The sequence below is a fragment of the Heliconius melpomene genome, chromosome 21, assembly GCF_056956725.1.
Source record: "Heliconius melpomene rosina isolate 202511_hmr_F chromosome 21, ASM5695672v1, whole genome shotgun sequence".
Classification (NCBI taxonomy): Eukaryota; Metazoa; Arthropoda; class Insecta; order Lepidoptera; family Nymphalidae; genus Heliconius; species Heliconius melpomene.
This window is the reverse complement of record NC_140409.1, coordinates 10,146,120-10,173,488: the sequence shown is the minus strand read 5'-3', so window position 1 is coordinate 10,173,488 and position 27,369 is coordinate 10,146,120. Positions and strand designations below refer to the sequence as shown.

The 27,369-nt window shown below is 33.1% G+C and overlaps 3 protein-coding genes and 1 pseudogene across 8 annotated transcripts in view; 3 read left to right on the top strand and 1 right to left on the bottom strand.

Annotated features, from left to right (window-relative positions):
* LOC146527222 (uncharacterized) overlaps positions 1-2,368 on the top strand; it is a 63,977-nt gene extending 61,609 nt beyond the window's left edge. For all 3 annotated transcript variants that reach the window (XM_085206540.1, XM_085206542.1, XM_085206541.1), the window contains exons 10-11: positions 289-405; positions 1,127-2,368. In XM_085206540.1, coding sequence (XP_085062666.1) covers positions 289-405; positions 1,127-1,197 — 188 coding nt within the window. In that variant the 3' untranslated portion in view covers positions 1,198-2,368. The remainder of the gene's footprint in view (positions 1-288; positions 406-1,126) is intronic.
* Positions 2,369-6,105: 3,737 nt separating this feature from the next.
* On the top strand, positions 6,106-10,817 carry LOC146527221 (G2/mitotic-specific cyclin-B1-like). Of its 3 annotated transcripts, none has more exons than XM_085206001.1 (7): positions 6,106-6,358; positions 6,451-6,644; positions 6,925-7,033; positions 7,433-7,669; positions 8,172-8,294; positions 9,249-9,469; positions 9,784-10,817. In XM_085206001.1, the coding sequence occupies exons 1-7, from the start codon at positions 6,323-6,325 to the stop codon at positions 10,145-10,147; spliced, it is 1,284 nt and encodes a 427-aa protein (XP_085062127.1). In that variant the 5' UTR covers positions 6,106-6,322; the 3' UTR covers positions 10,148-10,817. The 3 variants fall into 3 exon arrangements, with proteins under 3 accessions (XP_085062127.1, XP_085062128.1, XP_085062126.1); XM_085206002.1 differs by having other exon boundaries at positions 6,107-6,358; positions 6,454-6,644; XM_085206000.1 differs by having other exon boundaries at positions 6,116-6,358; positions 6,445-6,644.
* A 1,544-nt stretch (positions 10,818-12,361) lies between these two features.
* LOC146527220 (G2/mitotic-specific cyclin-B-like) lies at positions 12,362-16,996 on the top strand (annotated as a pseudogene). The gene is made up of 5 exons (XR_014879273.1): positions 12,362-12,599; positions 12,686-12,885; positions 13,315-13,551; positions 14,894-15,016; positions 16,033-16,996. The product of XR_014879273.1 is annotated as a G2/mitotic-specific cyclin-B-like (transcript).
* A 138-nt stretch (positions 16,997-17,134) lies between these two features.
* Positions 17,135-27,369, bottom strand: part of CngA (Cyclic nucleotide-gated ion channel subunit A) — a 33,658-nt gene continuing 23,423 nt past the window's right edge. Inside the window, exons 5-11 of the mRNA XM_085205924.1 lie at positions 23,522-23,758; positions 22,433-22,592; positions 21,251-21,396; positions 20,833-20,955; positions 19,854-20,759; positions 19,574-19,755; positions 17,135-19,407 (exon numbers count right to left, since the gene is read on the bottom strand). Coding sequence (XP_085062050.1) covers positions 19,170-19,407; positions 19,574-19,755; positions 19,854-20,759; positions 20,833-20,955; positions 21,251-21,396; positions 22,433-22,592; positions 23,522-23,758 — 1,992 coding nt within the window. The 3' untranslated portion in view covers positions 17,135-19,169. The remainder of the gene's footprint in view (positions 19,408-19,573; positions 19,756-19,853; positions 20,760-20,832; positions 20,956-21,250; positions 21,397-22,432; positions 22,593-23,521; positions 23,759-27,369) is intronic.

Here is a 27,369-nt window from a genome sequence, read left to right as displayed (position 1 = left end):
TGGGGATTGAACCCATAACCGGAATACAGCGGGAAGTTGAAAAATATAGTATTCAAACTGATCCTAATCACATTACTCACATCAAGCACAATGTCAAAACACTATGTATATCTATAGAATTTATATAACCTAGTGTTAACCACATAGTGGGGAGGGAAAGGAACCTAAAATTCTAATGTAAAGATACTCTTTTCCCCATTAAGGTATTAGATGTGCACTTTCCGCCGAAGTATTGATGCATTGTAACTCTTGTAACTTGAATGTAATATATATTATAATTGATTTCAGGTGGGTCCCCGAGTCCTAATGCAGGATTTGTGTCAACGGGCAATTACTCACCTCCTCGACGACATGACTCCGTAACTTCATCTGATGCAGCGGGAAGGTTCTCTTTCTGGCCCGAAGGTAATATTTCAGCATATATTAAAACTTTAATACTTGATCTTTATTGATATAGGGGCCCATATGCAGACTTCGCCCGTTTAATCTTTTATAAATTGTAGCCTATGTATTACTCTGACATATAGGCTACATCACTATAAAGTTTCATCTTAAACTGTTCAGCAGTGTTTACGTGAAAGTGGAATAAATGTTTTCAGCTCAATACGACATGCGAACCTTTAAAAAAACGCATCTATCTCCACTATCTCCTCTGGGTCGTTATAAAAAAAACATGTTTCACGTTTATACTGTTATTATAGTAGAATATATTCCGTATATATACATATGAATTTGAATAATGTACATTGTATCTATATATATAAAATCGAAAGGTCCCTCATCACGAAATCTCAGAAATTACAAGTGCTAGGAATCTCAAATTTTGCATAGGAGTTATTTACAGGACGTAGGTGCTCGCTAAGACGGGAATTTGCAATATTCGACTTCTAAGGGCTTGTTTTTGGGGTTGAAAGTTTGTATGAAACTTCGTTACTACAAATGCTAGGAGTTTCAAATTTCACAAGGACATCACTTATAGGACATAGGTACTCATGGAGACAGAAATTAATAATAACGTAGTTCACGCGGGCGAAGCCGCAAGCGGGCCGCTAGTATGTAATAATAATTCTCTCATAATTATGTATTTAATACACTATATTTTATTAATTTATATTTTTTATTTCAGTTGGTGTGAAGGAAGAATCCTCGGCCAGCATTTTATCCAATACTACGTCATATTCAAAATGCTTCATGTAAACTTACTGTAGCTTTTGTGGTTCAGCTTTTAGTAGATGTTTTAATATATCGATGTGGTGATAAATGTTAGAATTAAGCTTCATAAACAAAAGAGGAATGTGAATTTGTAAAATATCCCACCGATTATAAGATCGGGTATATTCCTCGTTATTTGAACTATCTATGGGGCTGAACTGAACACTTTTCACAGACTAATTCTATTTAGAATCTCCTTTTGGACGTAACTAGCAAGTATGATATATGCCATAATCCACTGAAGAATTGTCATATCTTGTCTAGGTGTCGTTGCGTGTAAGAAAATTAAAAAGTTACCGATAACCCCATTGGTTGGATTGTAAGCCGGCAGTCGAGGAGAAAAACGATACGAAAAATTAGACTTTTTGAAAGAAAAGATTGAGACTGCTCGTTTATTAGACTTTACATGTTTAAAAGATTGTTTTTTTTTTTAAGCGAGACTGGGGTACAGGGTCACTTAGTAATAATAGTTTCTTCGTATATATACATAAATATGTCCAAAGTAGTGTTTTATCGGTGGTCATTTTGTGATTTACCTCTATGGGACCCTTTTGAGCTTACACTATTTACTATTTTGTACCTTTTCGGATCTCTTGTGACACAGTGGTAAGTCATTCCTCATAATTTGCAGTAGGGTAGTCAGTTCTTGTCAATTATGTAGGATCTTATGTCAATTTCACTTTATAAATGTAAACGGTAAATACGCATAGATATAATTTATATGTAAGTAAATTAAATTTTGGTTTAGCTTCGTTAGATTTTGTATAGTTTTTTTTTTTCAGATACAACATTTGTTTTAAGATATTTATGCACTCCGATTGTTTCTATGTGATTACCATTATTTGATATGGACTATAGTCCTGTATTAGCTCAATTCAAACATGGATTATTTTTGGAGCTAATATTGATGTTAAGATAAATGTGAAGATATTTGAAATTTTATTGTGAATTTAGTCTTACTGTGACAATAAAATTGAGTGGATTTACTTTGGTGTTAGCGTAAGATAGTGATGTAAGCATGTGACTTTGTTGTTCCCTGTCAATCTTTCTTGTTTTTATATGTATATTATTAAAATTAATTGTTATTATTATATATATATATATATAAATAAATTAAGTAATTAATATAATTCAATTTTAATAAATTCTAACAAATGTGAAAACTAGTTTAATTTTTAACCTAGGACTCTTCTCCTTAGAAACTTCCAAGCCACTTAGAAACTAAATGAAAAATGAAAAACCAAAAATCCGATATTACATTATTTGTTTCCAGCTTTGTATCATTAAGCCCACATAAATATGCTTACTTATAAATAATCCGCACATTCTGAAAATAATACAATACCCTGAAAACATTTCCATTCCATTTTTGTCCAAGAATTTACAAACATCGTGATATTGAGGACTTGAGGCCGTCGTGGCGCAGGTGCACAAAAACGTGAGTTGTGGGTTCGATTCCCATTCAGGGGGATGAATTATTATTTATTAATATTCGGTCTGGTATCAAGGCAAAACGCGGAGAAGAGTTTCACCATTTACCACGCAATGCCTCAAAAATTCGGCGGAAAGTGGGCAATGGAGTGTCACAACACTGTATTCTACATATACCTACTCCGCCTTCGTAGCGTGAACTAAGTACATTGCATGTAGCAAAAAAATTTATGTTTCTAAATATAAGTGCAAAAGTATTTTTTTGAGATTATATTAAATAAACAATTCTTATCTTAATTATAAATTCATTTGAACAAAAATGTAAACATTTAGGTATATATATTTTATTAAAATTGATAAATGTTCTACAAGAACAATTACACATTCATACATATATTATAGTGAAAGAAGGTTTTTTATAAATAAATATTATCTTCTGATTCAATTATTATATGAATGAACTGTTTTAATTATTTTTTTACATAGTTCATCGCTGCCTGGTGCCCCCAACCAAAGAAGGTTCTTTCTCGTGGAATTTAGGATGCTTATACCGCAACTGGTAACACCTTTTCTTCATGTGGAAGTACACCCAGCTTATGTTTCTATTTATATAATCTAAAAAATTTATAAATATATGAAAAATATCAATTACTAGCAACCGCCGGCGGCTTCGCCCGCTTGAACTACACAATTATTTATTCAATGTACTGAATTATTTTATGTTCTAATATTTCATGTTTGCAGCGCACTTATAGTGATTTCTAATATAAACATTTCAATAACTTTGGTACCATATTAGCGTAATTCTTATAAGAATTTTTAATGGTTTAAAAGAATGCAACCTACATTACCTCATTTAAGATCAGTTTTAAGTTTCTTTTACGATTTTTTTAGAGCGCTTTGCAATATGCAAACATAATTAATTTATATATTTTTTACTTTTTTTACTTTCACCATATGATAAAAATAAATTTAAGTATTAATTTGAACTATTCAAATAATTTACAATTGCATAAACAGACTTAAAGATGAAATAACTGGCTTTGACAGGGATTCATTACTGATAGGGCTCTTATCACTTTTATGTAAATTTTTGTTATAGAGCATTATTAATTTAAACAAAAAAAATGTTATTCTCATATACTCCCAGTATCAACATGTTGGGCTTTAACGTTTCGAGTAACTATCAGTTAGTATCGCGATCATACGGAAAGCAAGAGCAAGTTGGTATCAAAGACATTGGGAGTCACCGGCAGAGCGAGACATTACTTTATGTTAAAACACCGATTGGTAATGTAAAGAACCCAAGATCGGACTCATATGAAGTACTGTTCTCATCTCGAGGCACGCGACCCAGTATCATTTGGAACCATATGTTTAGAGCCATTTGAATCGGTAAGGATCCAATATTCTGTAAAAGGCACTTTGGTTTTGCCAGAATCCATGATAGCAAAATGAAATATTTTGTGTGTATATTTTTGCATGATTCGCGATCGGAGACAAAAATTCTACTAAGTGGTTTCAAGCCTATATTATAGATATATTAATGGACCTAATTCTTAAGTTTTTATAGCTTTATAATCAACTCCACGCTGTATCCAGCGCACAGTGGGGTGGGCAGAAGGAAGCTAGAGCTAAGATACTCCGTTCCACATTTTCCGCCGATTTCTGGAGGCATTGCGTATTAAGTGGTGCAACTCAACAATGAAATGAAAATTACTATAACACTATTGTGCTTCTGCAACACGACTGGCCTCTTTATCTTTCTTTTTTCAGCTTCACGCTGTATCCCGCACAGAGTATAAGCAAAGGGAACCTAGCGTTGAGACACTCCTTTCTCCACATTACATTAAATTTTTCGAGTCATTGCGTGTTGGGTGGCCGAACTTCACGCCTGGCTTTTGAATTGCTGCTAGAGCAAAGAAATAAAAATACTAATGTATAATAATGCATTACCTCGAGTGGAAATCGAACCCACACCCTTGCCCCTGCGCCACGAAGGCCTATATTTTTCATGTGCAGATTTCGCTTTTATATCCTTTAATTATGTGTAGAATATGAAATACATTATATAGTTAATAGATGTTATAACTTATATCTCGAAAAACACACTATTAGGGGTCGAATTTCGAAAAAAAATCTTGTTTCAAAATCCATGTCAAAATCCCATCTAAGGTAGCATTAGAGATAGCGTAGACACTACTTGAGACTTTTGACCAGCACTTGTAATTACAAAATTGCATATACAATATCAACCCCAAAACTACATGCTTAGGTATCAAATTTAGCAAAATCTCGTCTTAGTTAACAACTACATCCTGTAAGTAACGCTCATGCAAAATTTGAAACTCCTAGCACTTATAGTAACGAAGTTTCATACAAACTAACAACCCTAAAAACAACCCTTTATGGGTGGAATATTGGAAATTCCCGTCTCCGTGTGTACTTACGTCCTATAAGTCACGTCCATAGAAAATTTGAGACTCCTAGCGCTTATAGTTTCATGCAAACTACCAACCCTAAAAACAACCATTTAGGCGTGGAATATTGGAAATTCCCGTCTCCGTGTGTACTTACGTCCTATAAGCAACGTCTATAGAAAATTTGAGACTCTTAGCATTTATAGTAAGAAAGTTTCATACAAACTATTAACCCCGAAAACTACCCCTTAGGAGTCGAATATTGCAAATCCCCGTCTTAGCGAGCACCTACGTCCTATAAATAACCTCCGTGCAAAATTTGAGATTCCTAGCACAAGTAGTTTCTGAGATTTCGTGATGAGTGAGTGACCTTTCGATTTTATATATATAGATAGATTACTTTCGACATCAAAAACAACATATTCAAAAATATATCTTCAGAATATCTTTGGAATAATATAGTTTGTGTCTGTAGTATAAATAGAATATTGTTTGTATTTGTTCCATCGCCGCTCCATGACAATTATTTAAAATACAAACGTAAAATTAAACGCGTACAATTTCGCGCAACTCAATTATTACAAATTTACAAATACCAAAATTGAATAAATCGTTGTCAAATCTATCAAATTCGGTAAAAAATATTTTAGTCTATGGTATATTCATTTAAAATAATTATTAAATTAAAATATTTCAGTTAACATAACTGATTGAACATAATTGATTAAACACAATAAGAATATATTCGCTATAAATTATAATCATAAGTATTAATATATTGCATGGTTTATGACAAAAATTACGTTATCTGTGTTAACTATATTGTCTGGTCATCTTACAGCTGATAAACAGGAAGTATCAACTGTGAGCCTTCCAACAATGAATAATTTCAAATTATATACAATGCTTATACTACACAGGTTTTAACATACAAAAATATTTAAATATTTTATAAATAAGTGGTATTGATTATTTGAATATTTATATTATACCGGGGCAAAAGAAAGGCATTAGGAGTACGAAAAGACAATTATGTTATTTCCGGTTTTTATGTAGCGACCAATTACAAGACTTACTTTATTAGCATTTGGACTTGGAGTCGATCAATCATTGCATAGCATAAAGTTCAAATTTTGCAGAGGAAAACGTTCATCAACATTGTTTCGAAGTTTCACAAGCTATGTGTTTAGCGGGAAGGATTGTTTTTTGGCTGGAGGTCTTGATTGTGACTGCGTGAGCCTTTTAAAAGCAATTTAAAAATGGAAAATAACTGTAAGAGACGTATTGCAAGGAAGGTATGCTATGATTTTGATTTCTATTTTGTTTGATTTAGCACTTTTATATTTTGGTCAATAATCATTATTATTTCAATAAATATTAGTTGCAGCAGGAAAATAAAGAAAATAAATCTACAAACAATCATCAAACTCCTACTGAGCTACAAGCACCGTCAGTCCGTGGTGCTCTAGGAGATTTAACTCCCAACGTACATTCTCAACGCGAATTGAACACCGGTAAAAATGCCGTTGCTGGTGCAGATTTAGAGAAGAAAGGTAGCTCTAGTAGCAGATATGTGCGCAGGTAAATTTGTTAATTCTACCCGCAATATATTTATAATTAACTAATTTTACTTGAACTTCATGAAATTTATTCTTAAGAAATTTCATATTATTATGCCACGTATATAACATAATGGACGTTTTATTTTTATGTTGTTTTTAAGACATTGTGATGAGATATTTGTCTGTTTCAAAACAAATATTTAAAATATTGAGGGATCCTTGCAAAATCTCCTTATTTTTGTTATTATTGCATTATGTTCTTTATATTATTATTCTATGTGTATTAATTGTAATTACAGTAAATACAAACACGTGCAGGCTAAAGTAGATACAGGTTTGGCCAAAAAGCGTATTACTCCATCATCACAGCCACCACCTAGTAGAGAAGAAAGTAAAAGGGGCATTGCAGTAAGTATATTTGACTGTTGACACTGTATGGAATAATGTAATGGAGCAGACAGGAAATCTAGTGTTATAATACTCTGTTTCCCACACTATCAAGACATTGTGAGTTGAGTAAAGACATAATTTATCCCTGATGTGGGAATCAAATCCAACAACTGTTGTGTTTATATCAAACACTTTGCTGCTGTGTTTTCCTGTGCCCCATATTTTGATACTGTATTGTATTATTCTTCTTTTTCACTACAATCTAGCACTTACTTAAGCCTCAGAAACTTTGTGATCAGATTTTTAGGAATTAAAAACTGATCACAATTTTTTTTTACAATTTTAAGTATAAGCTTCACTATAAAGTCAATACAAATAATTTCTCAATTTATTTAGACTGTTATGTTATTTTTTCAGGTTGCTATTAAAGATGATTCAAAGAAACAAATTGAAATTAAAGAACCAAAAAATGAAAAACATGTTAATAAATATAACAATTTTTCACCACCAAAACTGCCAGAAAACATAGAAGATATTGATGCGGATAACAATAAAAATCCATTACTTATGCCGATGTATATTAAAAATATTTATAAGCATTTAAAAGGCTTAGAAGAAAAATATCCTATTGAATGTGATTATTTACGGAAACAGGTAAGTGTTATTACTACTGGTGATTGTACTTATGACGGTTGCTGTTAATTTGTGAGGGGTAGAAGAAGTAAATGGAGAGGTATAACAGTATAATCTTTCTATGTCTTGCTACAGTCCTTGGCTGGTCTAGTTCCATCATAAATTAATTACCAGAACTGTAAAATTAAGTGGCACAGAACTGATGGTAAATGCAATAGTTGCAAGTTCAAGTCCCATAAGATAAAACTTTAGTCTTTACACTGTCTACTATCTACACTGCTTTATACAGTAGTATATTGTTTGAGGCTACTATACTATATGTCGCTATTAGTATATTTCAAGTAACATGAATTATTTTTTTAAGATAATATATTTTTTTATCTCCATATGTGTAAACCATAAGGAAAAACAAGAATTTTGCATTAGTATTAAAACATTTTTTATGTATTACTGTGAGTTATTTGGTTATCACATTTTATTTGTTAGCAAATATTAATAAATAATTTCCTTGCTTTCTTTTCAGACTGTAATAACTGGTAAAATGAGAGCTACTCTCATAGATTGGCTGTTTGCAGTATATAAAGAATTCACTTTGTTGTTGGAGACCTTCCACCTGACTGTGGGAATAATTGATAGATACTTGCAGGTATATTTTGTATATATAATATAGTATTTAAAATATTTAGTAAAGTAATAATAATAGAAAAAGTAGTAATAATCTTCCTGTGTGTAGTCTTTGTTGATTTCCGAAATGTAATATTACAGTAGTAGTGCTGTGCCTATCAGTAGTGCTTCTTGCATTTGCGTCTGACTCTTGAGGATATAATTACAATTTCATGTCTGTGTCTACGCATGCATTTACGGGTCCCACAGTGGTAATGCAGAAATGGATCAGTTCATGAAGCACATGCAATCAGCTATTGACGATATGCTCTCAGAGATCCTCTCCTCTGAGGTTGTGATACTTGGCGATGTTAATGCGCACAATGCCAGTTGGCTTGGATAACACGCCACCGACCACACAGGGAGGGCTGTATTTGACTTTGCTATGGTAAACGGACTGTCCCAAATGGTTAAGTCGCCTGTGCGACTCCTACATGTGGACAACCACAATGCCTATTGGACCTTCTGCTGACTTTATATCCGGAATCGTACCAGGTTGTCGTCGATGCCTCTTTAGGGTCTTCTGACTACTGCCTGGCACAAAGTGTCGTTCAATCCATTAAGCGCGTCACTTGTAGAAAACCCGCATCTCGTCCATCATCTTATCCCTGGGGGCTGGTTTGTTTCTCTTCTGATGATCCTAGTGCCTGAGCCGTTGCTGTTGCCGACATTTCTAGCACTGTAGTGCTAATCGATGGCAAGAGAGATAAGATCTGGGCTGAGGCGCTGGTTACTGGCAAATTGCCAGAGCAAGGTTCGAGCATTTCGCCAAAATCGGTGAGAAGCTTGAGAGCTACTCGTCTGGAACTTGTGAGTTTTGGGCTCTCTCAAAGGCTGCACATGGCAAATTTAGCCAGCCTTCGCTTCCGCCATTACAAAAATGTACAAAAAAAACCACTTTTTAGCTTTTATTGAAGAATTAATTCAAATTTTACAGGCAGAGCCAAATATACGAGTGGGTAAATTACAATTAGTGGGTGTAACAGCCATATTTATAGCCAGCAAGTACGAGGAGATCTATCCACCCCAATTGGTTGACTTCATATCTATGGCAAATAATGTGTATTCCAAGTCTGAAGCGTTACAGTGCGAGATAGAGATCTTGACTAAGCTTGGATTCAGTTTATCTCGGCCTATACCTTTGAGCTTTTTAAGAAGGTATATATTTATATTCTATTTTATACGCTGTACTTTATTTATTTACGATTATATTTCATGTCTTCACTCTGGTGTCGAAGCAAAGCGCGGCGTTGAGTTCCGCCGCTCAACACGCAATGCCACCAGAATTCGGCGGAAAGTGGGGAATGGAGTGTCTTATCACGAGATTCCCTCTGCCTACCCTGCTGTGTGCAGAAATAAGCGTGAAGCTGATTTAATTAAATTTTAATTTACTCAACGACGATATTAAACAATTTTTGCTCGGTTGTCTCCACACATGTTTGAAATAACTACAAATATATTTTTTGTTACAGATTTGCAAAGGCAGCACATGGGACGTCCATGAATTTTAATTTAGCTAAATATTTTGTTGATCTAAGTCTCAAAGAATACTCCATGGCGCACTACAGGCCTTCGGAACTCGCTGCAGCCGCCATTTGCCTGTCCTTACATCTGCTATCTAACAAGAAATTATCAGATGTTTGGACACCCACACTGTCCTACTATTCAGAGTACACTTTTGAGCAAATTGAACCAATTATTAGGAAAATTGCCAAAATAGTAGTAAATGTTGATAAATTTATAGACAAAGAAGTTTATATTAGATATTTAGATGATAAAGTTTCGAGCTTGCCGCAACTAAAAGGTAGCAAGATTCACAAATTAGCTGTAATATGATTATTAAAAATAAATAAGATTTTAAATCTTAACAGTTTCATGTGTTCAATGGAATGTATGTATGTTGCCTTTACTAGTTTGCTTTTTTTATTGTCGTGTGATAATGGAAAATTACATCAGATAAGCTGAATTTTGATGTAAGGTTTCTTTTAGGTACCTGTTCTTTAATTAGATTTAATTTTTAGACATGGTTGTATGATGGAGATATTTGGAAGTTATTGACTTTTTAATTATGTGTATTGTAATTGTACTTTTATGCTGTTAAACTCTTTTATTTTTATTTTGAGTTTGAGTAGACATTTAGACTGAGATAATTTATTATTTATTACAGATATATTTTGATAATTTATTTATATTTTTATGAAATTAAATAATATATTTTATGAAGGTTTTGTAAACCTCGATATACATGACATATGCTCTAAAGTTGTATAACAATTTGAACATATCTTTTGTACCAAAAACTTACAGTATTTTAGAAGAGAATTATAAAGAATAACAATATTTTACTATGAAGATATTATTACAATGTTATGGACCTAAGTACTTGACTGACTTCCAATTTGTATTTCGATATTTGTAATTTGATATTGTGATTAGATTTATTATTCCAGTAATGATTTGTTAATAATTAAAGATTTGATTTGATAATTAAAGATTTTTATAATAAGTTTATTTTATTTACCCTTTGGTTTTCTTTTAATAGTTTCTATTTTGATAAAAATTAAGCCACTTAGAAACTAAATGAAAGCCAAAAATCCGATATTACATTATTTATTTCCAGCTTTGTATCATTAAGCCCACATAAATATGCCTACTTATAAATAATCCGCACATTCTGAAAATAATACAATACCCTGAAAACATTGAACGTCCAATAATTTACAAACATCGTGATATTGAGGACTTGAGGCCGTCGTGGCGCAGGTGCACAAACATGTGAGTTGTGGGTTCGATTCTCAATCAGGGGGTTGAATTATTATTTATTAATATTTTCATTTTTTCGGTCTGGTGTCAAGGCAAAACGCAGAGACGAGTTTTACCATTTAATATGCAATGCTTCAAAAATTCAGCGGAAAGTGGGCAATGGAGTGTCATAACACTGTATCCTACATATACTCCGCCTTCGCAGCGTGAACTAAGTACATTGCATGTAGCAAAAAAAAATATGTTTCTAAATATAAGTGCAAAAGTATTTTTTTGAGATTATATCAAATAAACAATTCTTATGTTAATTATAAATTCATTTGAACAAAAATGTAAACATTTAAATATATTTTATTAAAATTGATAAATGTTCTACAAGAACAATTACACATTCATACATATATTATAGTGAAAGAAGGTTTTTTATAAATAAATATTATATTCTGATTCAATTATTATATGAATGAACTGTTTTGATTATTTTTTTACATAGTTCATCACTGCCTGGTGCCCCCAACCAAAGAAGGTTCTTTCTCGTGGAATTTAGGATGCTTATACCGCAACTGATAACACCTTTTCTTCATGTGGAAGTACACCCAGCTTATGTCTTTATTTATAATATTATATTTTTCATAAAATTTATAAATATATGAAAAATATCAATTATTACTTTTGACATCAAAAATGACATATTAAAAAAGTAGAATATTGTTTGTATAAGTAGAATATTGTTTGTATTTGTTCCATCGCCGCTCCATAACAATTATTTAAAATACAAACGTAAAATTAAACGCGTACAATTTCGCGCAACTCAATTATTACAAATTTACAAACGCCAAAGTCAAATAAATCGTTGTCAAATCAATCAAATTCGTAAAAAAATATTTTAGTCTATGGTATATTTATTTTAAATAATTAATAAATTAAAATATTTCAGTTATGTTAATTGATTAAACACAATAAGAATATTTTCGCTATAAATTATAATCATAAGTATTAATATTTTGCATGGTTTATGACAAAAATTACTTTATCTGTGTTAACTATATTGCCTGGTCATCTTACAGCTGATAAACAGGAAGTATCAACTGAGAGCTTTCGAACAATGAATAATTTCAAATTATATAAAATGCTTATATACTACACAAATTTTAACATACAAAAATATTTAAATATTTTATAAATAAGTGGTATTGATTATTTGAATATTTATATTATACCGGGGCAAAAGAAAGGCATTAGGAGTAGGACAAGACAATTATGTTATTTCCGGTTTTTATGCAGCGACCAATTACAAGTCTTACTTTATCAGCATTTGGACTTGGAGTCGATCAATCATTGTATTGCACATCAAGTTCAAATTTTGCAGAGGAAAACGTTCATCAACATTGTTTAGAAGTTTCACAAACTATGTGTTTAGCGGGAAGGAGTGTTTTTTGGCTGGAGGTCTTGATTGTGACTGCGTGAGCCTTGTAAAAACAATTTATAAATGGAAAATAACTGTCAGAGACGTATTGCAAGGAAGGTATGCTATGATTTTGATTTATATTTTGTTTGATTTAGTACTTTTATATTTTAGTCAATAATCATTACTATTTCAATAAATATTAGTTGCAGCATGAAAATAAAGAAAACAGACCTGCGAACAATCGTCAAACTCCTACCGAGCTACAAGCACCGTCAGTCCGTGGTGCTCTAGGAGATTTAACTCCCAACGTACATTCTCAACGCGAATTGAACACGGGTAAAAATGCCGTTGCTGGTGCAGATTTAGAGAAGAAAGCTAGCTCTAGTAGCAGATATGTGCGCAGGTAAATTTGTTAATTCTACCCGCAATATATTTATAATTAACTAATTTTACTTGAACTTCATGAAATTTATTCTTAAGAAATTTCATATTATTATGCCACGTATATAACATAATGGACGTTTTATTTTTATGTTGTTTTTAAGACATTGTGATGAGATATTTGTCTGTTTCAAAACAAATATTTAAAATATTGAGGGATCCTTGCAAAATCTCCTTATTTTTGTTATTATTGCATTATGTTCTTTATATTATTATTCTATGTGTATTAATTGTAATTACAATAAATACAAACACGTGCAGGCTAACGTGCAGATTTTAAGGAATTAAAAACTGATCACAATCTTTTTTTCCTATTTTAAGTATAAGCTTCACTATAAAGTCAATACAAATAATTTCTCAATTTATTTAGATTGTTATGTTATTTTTTCAGGTTGCTATTAAAGATGATCCAAAGAAACAAATTGAAATTAAAGAACCAAAAAATGGAAAACATGTAAAAAAATATAATAATCTTTCACCACCAAAACTGCCAGAATACATAGAAGATATTGATGCGGATTACAATAAAAACCCATTACTTATGCCGATGTATATCAAAAATATTTATAAGCATTTAAAAGACTTAGAAGAAAAATATCCTATTGAATGTGATCATTTACGGAAACAGGTAAGTGTTATTACTACTGGTGATTGTACTTATGAGGGTTGCTGTTAATTTGTGAGGGGTAGAAGAAGTAAATGGAGAGGTATAACAGTATAATCTTTCTTCTTCTTCTTCTTCTTTCTGGCATTAATCCCGGCTATTGCCAGGGTCTGCCTTCCTAGTCAAACTACTCCACTTTGCACGATCTTTTGCGTCCTCGGTGGTTAGACCATTGGCTCTCATGTCCTGCATCACGACATCCAACCAGCGCTTCCTTGGGCGTCCGGGAGGTTGTGTCCCAGGAACTGGTATAGCAAGGCACTTGCGTCCGACATAGTTCTTAGGCCGGCACGTAACGTGGCCAGACCATCTCAAGCGACGCTCTTGGAGCTTATCCGCTACGTCACGGACCCCAAGACTACCTCGAATGAATGTGTTGCGTATGCGGTCAGACCGCGTTACGCCGCACATCCACCTCAGCATCTTCATTTCCGTGACGTGAAGCTCCTGAGTGTGCCGAGATAGTGCTGGCCAACATTCGCTGCCGTATAAAAGAACCGGTCGGACGATGCTCTTGTATATCAGCCCCTTGAGCTTTGGCGGTATTCTGCGGTCGCAGACCCCACCAGTGACCTCCCGCCATTTGGCCCAGGCAGCGCTTATCCGGCCATGGACATCGTGATCGATGCCTCCAGACTCGTGCATAACGGATCCAAGGTACCTGAACTTCTCCGACTTAACGGCTGGCTCAGGACCTATAAGGATGGTGCTCGAGTCCCGGCTCCCGCAGGCCATCTACTCTGTCTTCGACACATTTAGTTTAAGACCGCCGTTCTCAAGCGTACCCTTCCAGAGGTTCACTTTACGCTCCAGCGTCAGTCGGTTCTCGGCAATGAGTACTATGTCGTCGGCATACATCATCAGCCATGGAGGCTGGTCCTGGATGTGATAATCTTTCTATGTCTTGCTAAAAGACCTTGGCTGGTCTAGTTCCGTCATAAATTAATTACCAGGACTGTAAAATTAAATGGCACAGAACTGATGGTAAATGCAATAGTTGCAAGTTCGAGTCCCATAAGATAAAACTTTAGTCTTTACACTGGCTACTATCTACACTGCTTTATACAGTAGTATATTGTTTGTGGCTACTATACTATATGTCGCTATTAGTATATTTCAAGTAATATGAATTGTTTTTTAAAGATAATATATATTTTTATCTCCATATGTGGTGTAAACCATAAGGAAAAACAAGAATTAAGCTTAAGTATTAAAACATTTTTTTATGTATTACTGTGAGTTATTTAGTTATCACATTTTATTTGCTAGCAAATATTAATAAGTAATTTCCTTACTTTCTTTTCAGACTGTAATAACTGGTGAAATGAGAGTTACTCTCAAAGATTGGCTGTTTGCAGTATATAAAGAATTCTCTTTGTTGTTGGAGACCTTCCACTTGACTGTGGGAATAATTGATAGATACTTGAAGGTATATTTTATATGTATAATAAAGTATTTAAAATCTTTAGTAAAGTAAGAATAATAGAAAAAGTGCTAGAAATGTCGGCAACAGCAACGGCACAGGCACTAGGATTATCAGAAGAGAAACAAACCAGCCCCCAGGGATAAGATGATGGACGAGTTGCGGGTTTTCTACAAGTGACGCGCTTAATGGATTCAACAACACTTTGTGCCAGGCAGTAGTCAGAAGACCCTAAAGAGGCATCGACCACAACCTGGTACGATTCCGGATATGAAGTCAGCAGAAGGTCCAATAAGGACTCATTGTGGTTGTCCACATCCAGAAATCGCGCAGGCGACTTAACCAATTGGGACAACCCGTTCGCCATAGCAAAGTCAAATACAGCCTGCGTGGTCGGTGGCGTGTTATCCAAGCCAAGTGGCACTGTGCGATTTTAACATCGCCAAGTATCACAACCTCAGAGGAGAGGATCTGTGAGAGCATATTGTCAATAGCTGATTGCATGTGCTTCATGAACTGATCCGTTTCTGCATTACCACTGTGGGACCTGTAAATGTATGCATAGACACAGACATGAAATTCTAATTATGTCCTCAAGAGTCAGACGCAAGTGCAAGAAGAACTATTGATAGGCACAGCACTAGCACTACTGTAGTATTATATTTCGGAAATCAACGAAGACTACACACAGGAAGGAACGAATATATATATATATATATATTCTATTTTATATGCTGTACTTTATTTATTTACGATTATATTTCCATGTCTTCGCTCTGGTGTCGAAGCAAAGCGCGGCGTTGAGTTCCGCCGCTCAACACGCAATGCCACCAGAATTCGGCGGAAAGTGGGAAATGGAGTGTCTTATCACGAGATTCCCTCTGCCTACCCTGCTGTGTGCAGAAATAAGCGTGAAGCTGATTTAATTAAATTTTAATTTACTCAACGACGATATTAAACAATTTTTGCTCGGTTGTCTCCACACATGTTTGAAATAACTGCAAATATATTTTTTGTTACAGATTTGCAAAGGCAGCACATGGGACGTCCATGAATTTTAATTTAGCTAAATATTTTGTTGATCTAAGTCTCAAAGAATACTCCATGGCGCACTACAGGCCTTCGGAACTCGCTGCAGCCGCCATTTGCCTGTCCTTACATCTGCTATCTAAGAAGAAATTATCAGATGTTTGGACACCCACACTGTCCTACTATTCAGAGTACACTTTTGAGCAAATTGAACCAATTATTAGGAAAATTGCCAAAATAGTAGCAAATGTTGATAAATCTATAGACAAAGAAGTTTATATTAGATATTTAGATGATAAAGTTTCGAGCTTGCCGCAACTAAAAGGTAGCAAGATTCACAAATTAGCTGTAATATGATTATTAAAAATAAATAAGATTTTAAATCTTAACAGTTTCATGTGTTCAATGGAATGTATGTATGTTGCCTTTACTAGTTTGCTTTTTTTATTGTCGTGTGATAATGGAAAATTACATCAGATAAGCTGAATTTTGATGTAAGGTTTCTTTTAGGTACCTGTTCTTTAATTAGATTTAATTTTTAGACATATTTGTAGGACGGAGATATTTGGAAGTTATTGACTTTTTATTTATATGTGTATTGTAATTGTACTTTTATACTGTTAAACTCTTTCATTTTGATTTTTATTTTGAGTTTGTGTAGACATTTAGACTGAGATACAGATATATTTTGATAATTTATTTATATTTTTATGAAATCAAATAATATATTTTATGAAGGTTTTGTAAATCTCGGTATACATAACATATCCTCTAAAGTTGTATAACAATTTGAACATATTGTCTTTTGTACCAAAAACTTACAGTATTTTAGAAGAGAATTATAAAGAATAACAATATTTTACTATGAAAATATTATGACAATGTTATGGACTTTAATACTTGACTGACTTCCAATGTGTATTTCGATAGATATTTTGTAATTTGATATTGTGATTAGATTTATTATTCAGTAATGATTTGTTGATAATTAAAGATTTTTATAATAAATTTATTTCATTTAACCTTTTGTTTTCTTTTAATAGTTTCTATTTTGATAAAAATTAAGCCACTTAGAAACTAAATGAAAGCCAAAAATCCAATTTCATTATTTATTTCCAGCTTTGTGTCATTAAGCCCACATAAATATGCTTACTTATAAATAATCCGCACATCCTGAAAATAATACAATACCCTGAAAACATTAAATGTCCAAGAATTTACAAACATCGTGATATTGAGGACTTCAAAGGACTTCAAAATTATAAAATCTTTGTATAATTATTTTTCACTTTTTAGTTCGTTGTTAGAAGTCGGTTTTTCTTTTTGTTAAAAAATTATTTATAATGTAGCCTGTTCCTAAATACAAAACTATCCTTCTAATAGGATATTGAATAAAAACAAGAATTGTTTTTTTTTATATTTTTATTTGGACATCAAACCGTTACATTCTGACATTCTATTACATAAATGTTTCTACTATAAAAATTACCATGGAACAGAGACGTAATAAAATTATACAATAAAATTAAATTAAATTAACTTAGTAAATTATCATTTTTTCAATCGTGACTATATGTTTTACTAAAGTAAAATTTCATGTATTTTGCTACAGAATTGCGAAATTGACTAAATATCTGGTCCGTCTGTGATCTACGGTTCTGACATTATATTCTATGTAGGTTGGTTATGTACATTGAAAAAACATCCATTGACAACATTAAACTACTGGATATGTACGAATATATTATAATAAATATAATTAAAAAATATATATGCTTAGCTAAGAAGAAAATATTTAAATTGAAAGTAAATATTTTTTATTATATCATTAACATGCAGTAAAGACTTCGAAAATTATAAATATTGTAATAAATATATAGATAAGATATGTAGACAATAGGAAGTTTTGCCTTGTGTAAATATAGATATATTGTGGAACTATACTATGTAAGAAGCAGTAGGTTATTCACATTTGCTTTTACACAAATTATTATATAATGTTCTGGAAAAGGTCTTACTTAAATGTTAAATAACTTTTTTTGGAAATAGTTTAGTTTTTATTTTTCTTTCCATGCGTCGGTTATTTAGCACAACTTTTCTTTAAAATATTTTTATTTTAAAATTACTATTTTTTTGTATATAATTTTGAATGAAAGTATTTTAATACATTAATCGTTTTAATACTTAGATATAATTTTGTCAATTGTATATTTGATAATAGCACATGTAGAATCATAAAGACGACTACAGTTATGCCTTTTTCGATACATAAGCTTTTAATCTATCTTTAAAGTAGTGGAATTTTCGGACAATATCATTACTTTCCTTTAAGACGATTTCCAAACTTGACAAAAATAGCACCAATTTACCTTGTTTGACCATTGTATCTTACTAAATAAATAACCATAGAAAAAATATATTTTGTGAAGTGATGAAAGAAAAAAAGCACAGGTTGTAAGATTAGATAATATATATAAAAATGGTAATGATAATATCTAAAATGACTGAGATCTTACGAGTCCATAATAAATTGTGCATGGAGCTGCTTTAGGACAACATCAACTTAACTAACATTCAAATTGACATAAATATGATTGCCAATATAATAAGAACGGAGACACAGTAAACAAAATTTAACAATTATTTACAAAATCTCTTCTCATTTTGACAATTATATAATACATGGTTTCTCTAACTACTGTTCTTTGTTGATGTTTATTTTTAAATGCTGTAGTTTTGGCAATAGAGATTAATAATGAGATTTATTTATAAAACTACACACATACTTAGATATGAAAGTCATTTATGTTGGGTAAATTTAATATTTAGAATTTATAAATATTCTAAATAAATTAAATTAATGTTAATTAATATACATTTAAAACAAAGTGACAATCTATTTAAAAAATACTAAAAGCTACCAACCATATCTATGAGCATATGTTGTGAAATATCTTATTTAATATACACAAGACATTCATTAGTCCTTGTATATTTATTAATATTACATTACTTCCAGGAAATATTATTTAACTTCTGCACAATCCACACATTCAAAATCAGAAGATGCGATATATTCTTTAAGACAATTGTGAATTTAGACCCACCCCAAAAGCTTAATTTATAGAATTCAATACCGCTCCCTCTCGCCTCGCACACGCATAGATTGGCTTCTTGGCTCCACTGTAATAGGCAGCAGATTACGAACATTTTCTGGAGTAAGAGAAGAACCACGTCCACGAATTAAGCCTGACGTCTTATCTTCTGATCTAATCGCAGCATCACGAGCCGACTTATTTTTCTCTTGATTAATTGGGTATCCAGCCCCTTTGTTTATCCTCTCAAGTTTTTCTGATATATATTTGATTCTGGGAATAGTCAAAAATATTTAGAAATATTATTAAAATTTACCTCTGCTTTTAAAGGTGTCATCACAATAATTAATTAAGAATAATTCGCTTTGCTTCTAAATAATGTATTAGTTCGCAGAAAATATTTTCGCACAATTAGAGTAACTGTCAAAAGTAGACTTACGCAGAGTCAAGATTATCTAGTCTTTGCTTCAGGCATGTATGTTCAGTACCCATTTCGGTGGCAAGGTTGTGCATGCGGACGTCTACCATTTCATAGTTTCCAAGAAGATATTTTACCATATCATCTGAGCCCATGCGCGTGTTCTGAGCATTTTGATAAAGAGTTTCATCTAAAAGACCATCCTGAAAAAAACATATATATAAAAAGATATTATTTTTATAGAATTTTCAAATACAGAAATATTTATTATTTGTTTCTTAGAAATATTATCCAACTATACCTTTCGTAACAACTGACAACCACGTTCAGTTAAAGTAGTTCTTGCATCTGGATAATCTGCAAGTGCCTCCCACAGGTCTTTCTTAGCTAGGCAAAATAAGTCAGAGTATCCTAGAGCACGAACATTTGCTGTACGCCTGTTACCCGTACGATTGCCGGCAATTTCTAAAACACTTACTTCGCCAAAAACTGAGCCAGCACTTAATGTAGCTAGAACTGTGTGACCATCATCAGCAACTACCTGTAGTCGTCCACGCTTAACAATATACATTTCCTTTCCGACGTCTCCTTTCCTACAAATGTAATCTCCAGGGCTGAAGACTTGTAAACGCAACTTCAATACTAAAGCTTCTAAAAGTCCAGGCTCACAGTCCTGAAAAATTCTTACTTTTCGCAAAGTATCTAAATGAACTCGAATAGCGATTTCAGCTTTTAGTTTATCTGGTAACGATGACAAAACGTTTTCTTCATCTAGAGCACCGCTCTCTGCCCAAGTGTAAGCAAACCAACGGATAACTCTAGCTTCCAACTCGCCACTGACCTTACGAAAAGCCATATATTGTTTAACACCATCCATTTTATTTTGGAATTCCACTCGGGCTACATTCATATTTGAAATCATAGAACCTATGTTGCCAACAATAGTAGCAAAAATAAGAACACCAGCTAAAAAGTCAGCCACAACAAAAAGATATTCAGCATCTATTTCTGGCTGTGGAGTTTCGCCGATTGTTGTAAGAGTCAAAGTAGACCAATAGAAACTGTATATATACTGGTGAGCTAAAGTTTCATTACGAGATCCTGTTATATTATAAACCCAGTTGTCAGTACCGAAGCCGATCGCGTAGCTGATAGCAAAATATAGGCACGCATTCCAATGGATTAGCACCAAAATACCCATGACAACCTGAAATATTAGGTAGTTTAATATAAATTCTTGTTTCTTTTCGTATGATAGATCGTATTCCTATATAGCTGACCTTGCAAATTCTGAATACGTTAGGAAAACTGGTGGCCGTTTCGGTACGATCGAACCACTCCCACATTCGAGGCAAGCGAAATAGTCGATTGAGTCGTACAATAACGGGGCAGGGCAAACAGTCCTGGAACAGAGTCAATATTGACACTTTGTCTAATAACAAAGTTGAAGAATATGTTTACATGGGATACTTAGTCGTCCCATTCATCTTGATTTGTACGTTTGTAAGTACTGTAAAGCTGAAACACTAGTACAACCTACATGTAATTGTCATTTTTCTTGATAAGTTTTTATAACTCGTATGAACTGTACTATATAATTCGTTTCGAATCTAATGGTGTCGCAGTTTTTTTTATATTCTAATTTCTACCCGCCGAACACATAGTCAAGTTATTCCATGAAAAAGCAACATCACTTACAGCGCTACAAGATCCAGGAATCCACCAGTAATAAGCCAAGTCAGTGGGAAATAACGATATTAAATCATAACGCCAAGCATCCGACTTCAAATAATGAAGACGCAGCATCTTAGCTTCCTTCACCATAAGACCTTGTTCCAGGTATCCTAAAAATAATATAAATCTTACGATTCTTCATTGAGTATTTAGTATGATGCAAATTTTATTAGAAATAAAGTGAGTTAAATAATAATATAAGTACTGCTGCCAAATTTTTATTGAGTCTATCAAACTTAGCTATACCTTCGCTATTGTCCTCTTTAATAATTACATATTTACATAAAACAATATTAAAATAGAGCTGGTAATTGTTCTATTTATATTTCATTATACGATAAATATTTATTAATGTATTACCTTGATTAACATGACTTGAGAAAAAAAAAAAATTTTTAAGTATAATACCTACTTATGTTAAATAATTAAGAAAGTAAGTTTTAAATCATCATCATTATCATCTTTAATATCAAATTTAATTAAGTGATTAGTCTATATTTAAAAACAATTCACATATATTAAAAATGACTAAAAGTTAAAGACCTAAGTAATATAATATTGTTTAGATATATCGTTAGTATTTTGACGACAATTGAATCGGGTCCTCGATAGTAGATCGATTCGTATTTGCGCGGGAAGTGAAGGCTGGGTGGGCTGTTTGTTCATGCTTTAGCTAAATTTGATGACGCAAGGTGCGGCACGCGTGGGTGACAATGTTGATTTCCCTCCCAAGTCACATTTATGCTTAAATCTATGAGTTTTCTTACAAACAACTTGAAATTTAATAGTATAATCTTTCTAGAAGGCATAAGTGCTTAATTCCTTAGATCCCAGGATTGACTAAAAAGACAATAATTTATCGACAATAAAATTCAAGTGCCAACGCCAACGTATTATATGTATAAACAACCTACTGTAATAAGTATAAAAAATTGTTAATAATTAATTATAGTTACGTATACCAAAAGCGCAGTTATAACTTTTTAATTGTAGCAAGTTTTAATTTTGCAAATAATTTTAATTTTAATTCGCTTGCAGTCACTAAGGTTAACTTAAAAATTTCGCGCGTGCACGTCTCGTATTTACCTATGGTGTCTTGTATATATGACATCAATGATCGTGAAATGACATTATCAATGGCCATACCTTCATGCATGTGAATAACAGTATCGATGACGTAGATTGCATCGCAGATATAGTCCAGCAGATACCAAAGCCAAGTTAACTTATCCATCTCCCAGAAAACAGCTCGGCCAATAACAAACACCATGTTGTAAAGAATTGCCAGGGAAACAACGGCTAGCCACTGTTAAAAAATGATTCGATATGGTTTATTATACAAGCGTCAATTTTCCCAATGATGAAAACTTTGTTAAATTTAAAAAAAATCGAAAATAATTTCGATTTCCCACCATTGGTGCAAATCTGTGTGAAGTTTGATCAAAAAGTATGAGAATTTTACAACAAAGTTGTAAGATCGATTGGCACGATTTTACCGAAATGATCACTGAATCCTGATAACTTTAAGACTTGACAAATATATATTTTTGTTGAAGAAAATGGGGCTGGTGTTCAGAGACTAAGCTACTTTTAAGGAGTCGCTGGTGTAAGGGCTAGTGTGACGTGACTGTAAATACAACCTATTGTCTTATAATTTTAATTAATATTTTTTATTGTTTTACGTGGAAGTCAACCATCGATTCCTAATACAAGCTTAAATGTTTGTTAAGACGGCGCCCGCTTCTTGCTCAGAATATCTATAACGAAGTGACCCGAATTATTAACCAAAATCCAAAGATCAACTTGTGTGCTCTATAAAAACTTCACCCCTACCACGTTCGATTGTAATCTGGAAAACTCTGTGAATAGCTTTAAGAAAAGACAAATATAAACTGGAAGTCGCACAAATCGCAAATTGTAATAAAATATAAGAATATTTTAAGTTATAAGAAAATAACATGCACAAATGCATTGTACTTGAAGAAAAACACTAAGTCTACTAGTGAATGATGATGTGAAGGTAAAATTAAGAAACAAACTGAAGATATTTTTCTCTACTTTTTGATCATACTATATAGGTATGTTAATAGTACTAACTACTATTAATTTACTATGTTAAATTAAATCAAAGCAATGACACTTAAGAAGCGTGAGTAATAACATATAAAGTTAAAAAATAAATATATCAGTAATAAAATAGCGAAATTAGATTATAGTTAAATTGTGAATACGTACGTGATAATGCATATGAGCAGTCGGATCGAAAGCGAGCTTGACGCCACAGAACAGCGAGCAGGTGGTAGGCTGGTACAGAGGTTCCTCAGGATCATCGAAAGCTTTTGTTTCAAATTTATCCAAAAATAAATCCGGAGTCTTAGTTCCATTTTTATCAGTTATCCGATGTCGAATACACTGAGCGAGCCGTGCAGCTGTACGGCACACCCAGGTCTTATCGTCGGTTTGTTCGCCAGCCTGATATATGTAGGTACTTTAGATTAAATAGTGAGGAAGAATTTTTTTATTTGTTAAAAATTTTTGCATTAATTTTTATTATTAAATCATGACAAGTTTTTATATATGTAAAATAATGAATATCTTAAACCCTCTACGGGAGCTTTTCCTCTGCTTAAATTGCTTGTGATTTCCTTTCCTTTGGCCCTTATACAGGGTGAGTCATATTGAACTTTCCGGTTTTGGAAGGACGTTGCACGAAGAAGGGAAGGAGTAGAAGGGTGGGGATGGTGTCATTAGACGCGCCATGACATGCAGTTTTAGTGTGAGCAATGGCTTGGTCGGGACAACATCGTGCGTTCGTAGTTGAAGAGTTTATTAAAAATGGCGGCTCCGTGATCACAACACAGCGTGCGTTCCGTTTACATTTTGCTATTGGTCGACGTGATCCCATTCCCACTGGACCAACAATCAGAAATTGGGTATCAAATTTTAGAGCAACATCATCAGCATTAAAAAAAAGACCACAAGGCCGAATTAGGACGTCAACGTCAGCGGAAAAAGTGGATAGAGTGCGGGCTTCAATTCAACAATCCCCTCGGCGTTCTGTTCGGAAACATGCCGCTTCACTAGGATTATCTTTCAGTAGTGTCCGCAGAATACTGCATAGAGACCTTAAATTTCACCCATACAAGATTCAGGTAGTGCAAGAATTAACAGTTAGAGACTTAGACACACGAACAAATTTATGCCGCGACATTCAGCAGATCCCCCGCACTGCTGTTTTGATCTTCAGTGATGAGGCACATTTTCACCTCGCCGGAACTGTCAACAAACAGAATTTTCGATACTGGGCTGAGAATAACCCACGAAACCTACACGAACGACCACTTCACAGCCCTCGAGTGACAGTGTGGTGCGCTATTGCAGAGTTTGGTGTGTGGGGTCCCTATTTTTTTGAAGAAGATGGTCAAGTCGTCACAGTTACCTCTGCTCGGTATTGCGACATGCTTGAAACTTTTCTGAAACCGAAATTGGAGGAATTAACGCAGAATCATGACAACGATAACATCTGGTTCCAACAAGATGGTGCTACAGCCCATACATCCAGGCGTTCAATGGAAATCCTGCGACAAATGTTTCCCGGTCATCGGATTTCTTTGCGAGGTGACGTTGGGTGGCCGCCGAGATCACCTGATTTAACCCCCTGCGATTTCTTTCTCTGGGGTTACCTGAAGGAAAAGGTGTACACGCATCGTCCCCGAACCATCGATGAACTGAAGGCTGCAATCACGGAAGAAATCAATGCTATTCCGCTGAATATGACTCGACGAGTAATGGACAACTTCCGGGAAAGGCTTCAGCAGTATGTGGTCAATGGAGGTAGACATTTACAGGATATCATTTTTAAAACCAACTAAATTAAAACTGCATGTTATGTGCTTTCAAACAATAAAATAATTTTTACTGCATGTCGCTTTGTTTTTAATACACACCTTATTGAAATCGGAAAGTTCAATATGACTCACCCTGTACCTACTTAGGAGCCATCGATATATTGAAATAATAATAATATACAATTACACATTCATTTTTTTTTATTTCTTTTAGATTCACACTGTATCCCACATCCCGCACAGCACAGGAAGGGGGACCCTATGTTAAGACAGCCCATTCGTCATTTTTTGTTGAATTTTGAAAGCGTTGCGTGTTGAGTGAAGGAACTCAACGAACGCCGCACTACCTCGATACCATAGCAAAGAAATGAAAATATTAAAAATTTAATTTCCTCGAGTGGGAATCGAACTCATAACCTGTCTTGTTTACAGTCACACGCTTGTGCCCTTCCGCCTTAAATAAGTATTTTTAACTGAAAAAGAAACCAGTTACAAGACGGCGAACCCCGCAGGTCTTGCGTTGCATGAGACATTACTGTCAAAATATAATTTAATAATAAGTAGATGATGACCCTTTGAAAATTTTAGTGCAAATATAAATTCCGAGCAAACACTATAAACTGGCTGTTGCCGCCGCAGTTTTAAATTATATTGAGGGTTCAACTATCAACTTTACGACAACTATTAAAGTATAGATATTTAATCAACATGCATTAGCGAAAATAATGTACGTCGTTATGTGTCTTTACGATTTAAGAAATAATTTTAAATTAAAGGAAAAGAAGATAATTTTAATTTTCTTAAAAAACATATAATTCCTTTCTTAATAAATATACAAACAACAAAATATGAACGTCGCAGAATAAGTTTAATTTAATTGATATTTTTACCAATTGTTTATTATGATTTATCACAACACCTCAGCTTGTCGCCATCATTGTCGTTCAGCAACTCACCTTGACTCGATTCGACTTTCATATTATCGGCCATAACAATTCAATCCACGGACCTATTTAAAAATACTTCCTCTACATGTTCGGCGGGATTATATATTTTTCCTTAACGTTTCAAAGAGTTTCCCATTGTTTTGAGGACGTTGTGCTTAGATACAACATGTGCTCGATGGGTTACGCCAAATGAATAAGAATTATTTATTAATTAGGCTTATTATGTATTTCACCACTCTTCCATGTGGAAACGGAGAAAATGCACTTAATAATCAATAACTAATTTTTTTTTTGCCTAAACATAGATTGTTGTTACCGGTTGCATTTACTTTAAAGTAGTTACTTATATTATAGTTATTTATATTATGTAACTATAACTCACGTACATGCCTTGTGTTAGCGGAATCCGTATCAAAATAGTATATCTTAGAAGCATCAAAAATAATTGAAGACTTAATATTATACGAAGTAAAATATCAATTTCTACCAATAAAAGATGAAATATTGATTAAAAAAGATTTTTATGACATATTGTATTTTACAAACGAAGCGCTTTCATTTGATACCCGTATTAGGTGATTTGTGCAAAAAAGTTGTGTTAAAAACCGCTATATTATTACGGCGGCCATTTTGGATTAACAACAAGTCCTAATTCAAAATTCTCAATCAAACACTGGGACACTAATATATAAAAACCAACAATAATTCCTCGGCTATAAAATGTAAATATTCGCAATTGTGACGTCACAAACGTTTATTTACAACGTACAACCATTGAAATTGCGCATTGTGATTAAGAATAGCTTCATTACTGCAATCAATTGTGACAAGCATCAAGTGTAAAGACAGCATTAATTACTCTTTTTCATTTATCATATTTTTTAGTACCATTATTAATATTTTATATTGAGTTACAGTGCCTCAAAAAATTCGGCAGAAGGTAAGAGGAATGATAAAAACATCATAGACATAAAAAATCAACATAATATTTAAAATTCACATTCAATAATTTATACAGCAGCTTTATAAATTTTAAAGCATTATATTAACTGATATTAATATATTTTTGGGAATACATTTCCACATAACTGAAACTTAATACAATTATAATATTTCAATGCGCAAGAGGTGTTTCGTGAAATGAAAAAATGTTTACGATTTTAATTTTCACTCGTGTTCGAAAATATTTTTGTGAAAAGCCAGGGATTGTTACGCCATCCTTATCTTTCCTATTAAGAGATTTTATAGATTTATGTATATAAATAAACCTTGGAGAATTTTTTGATAT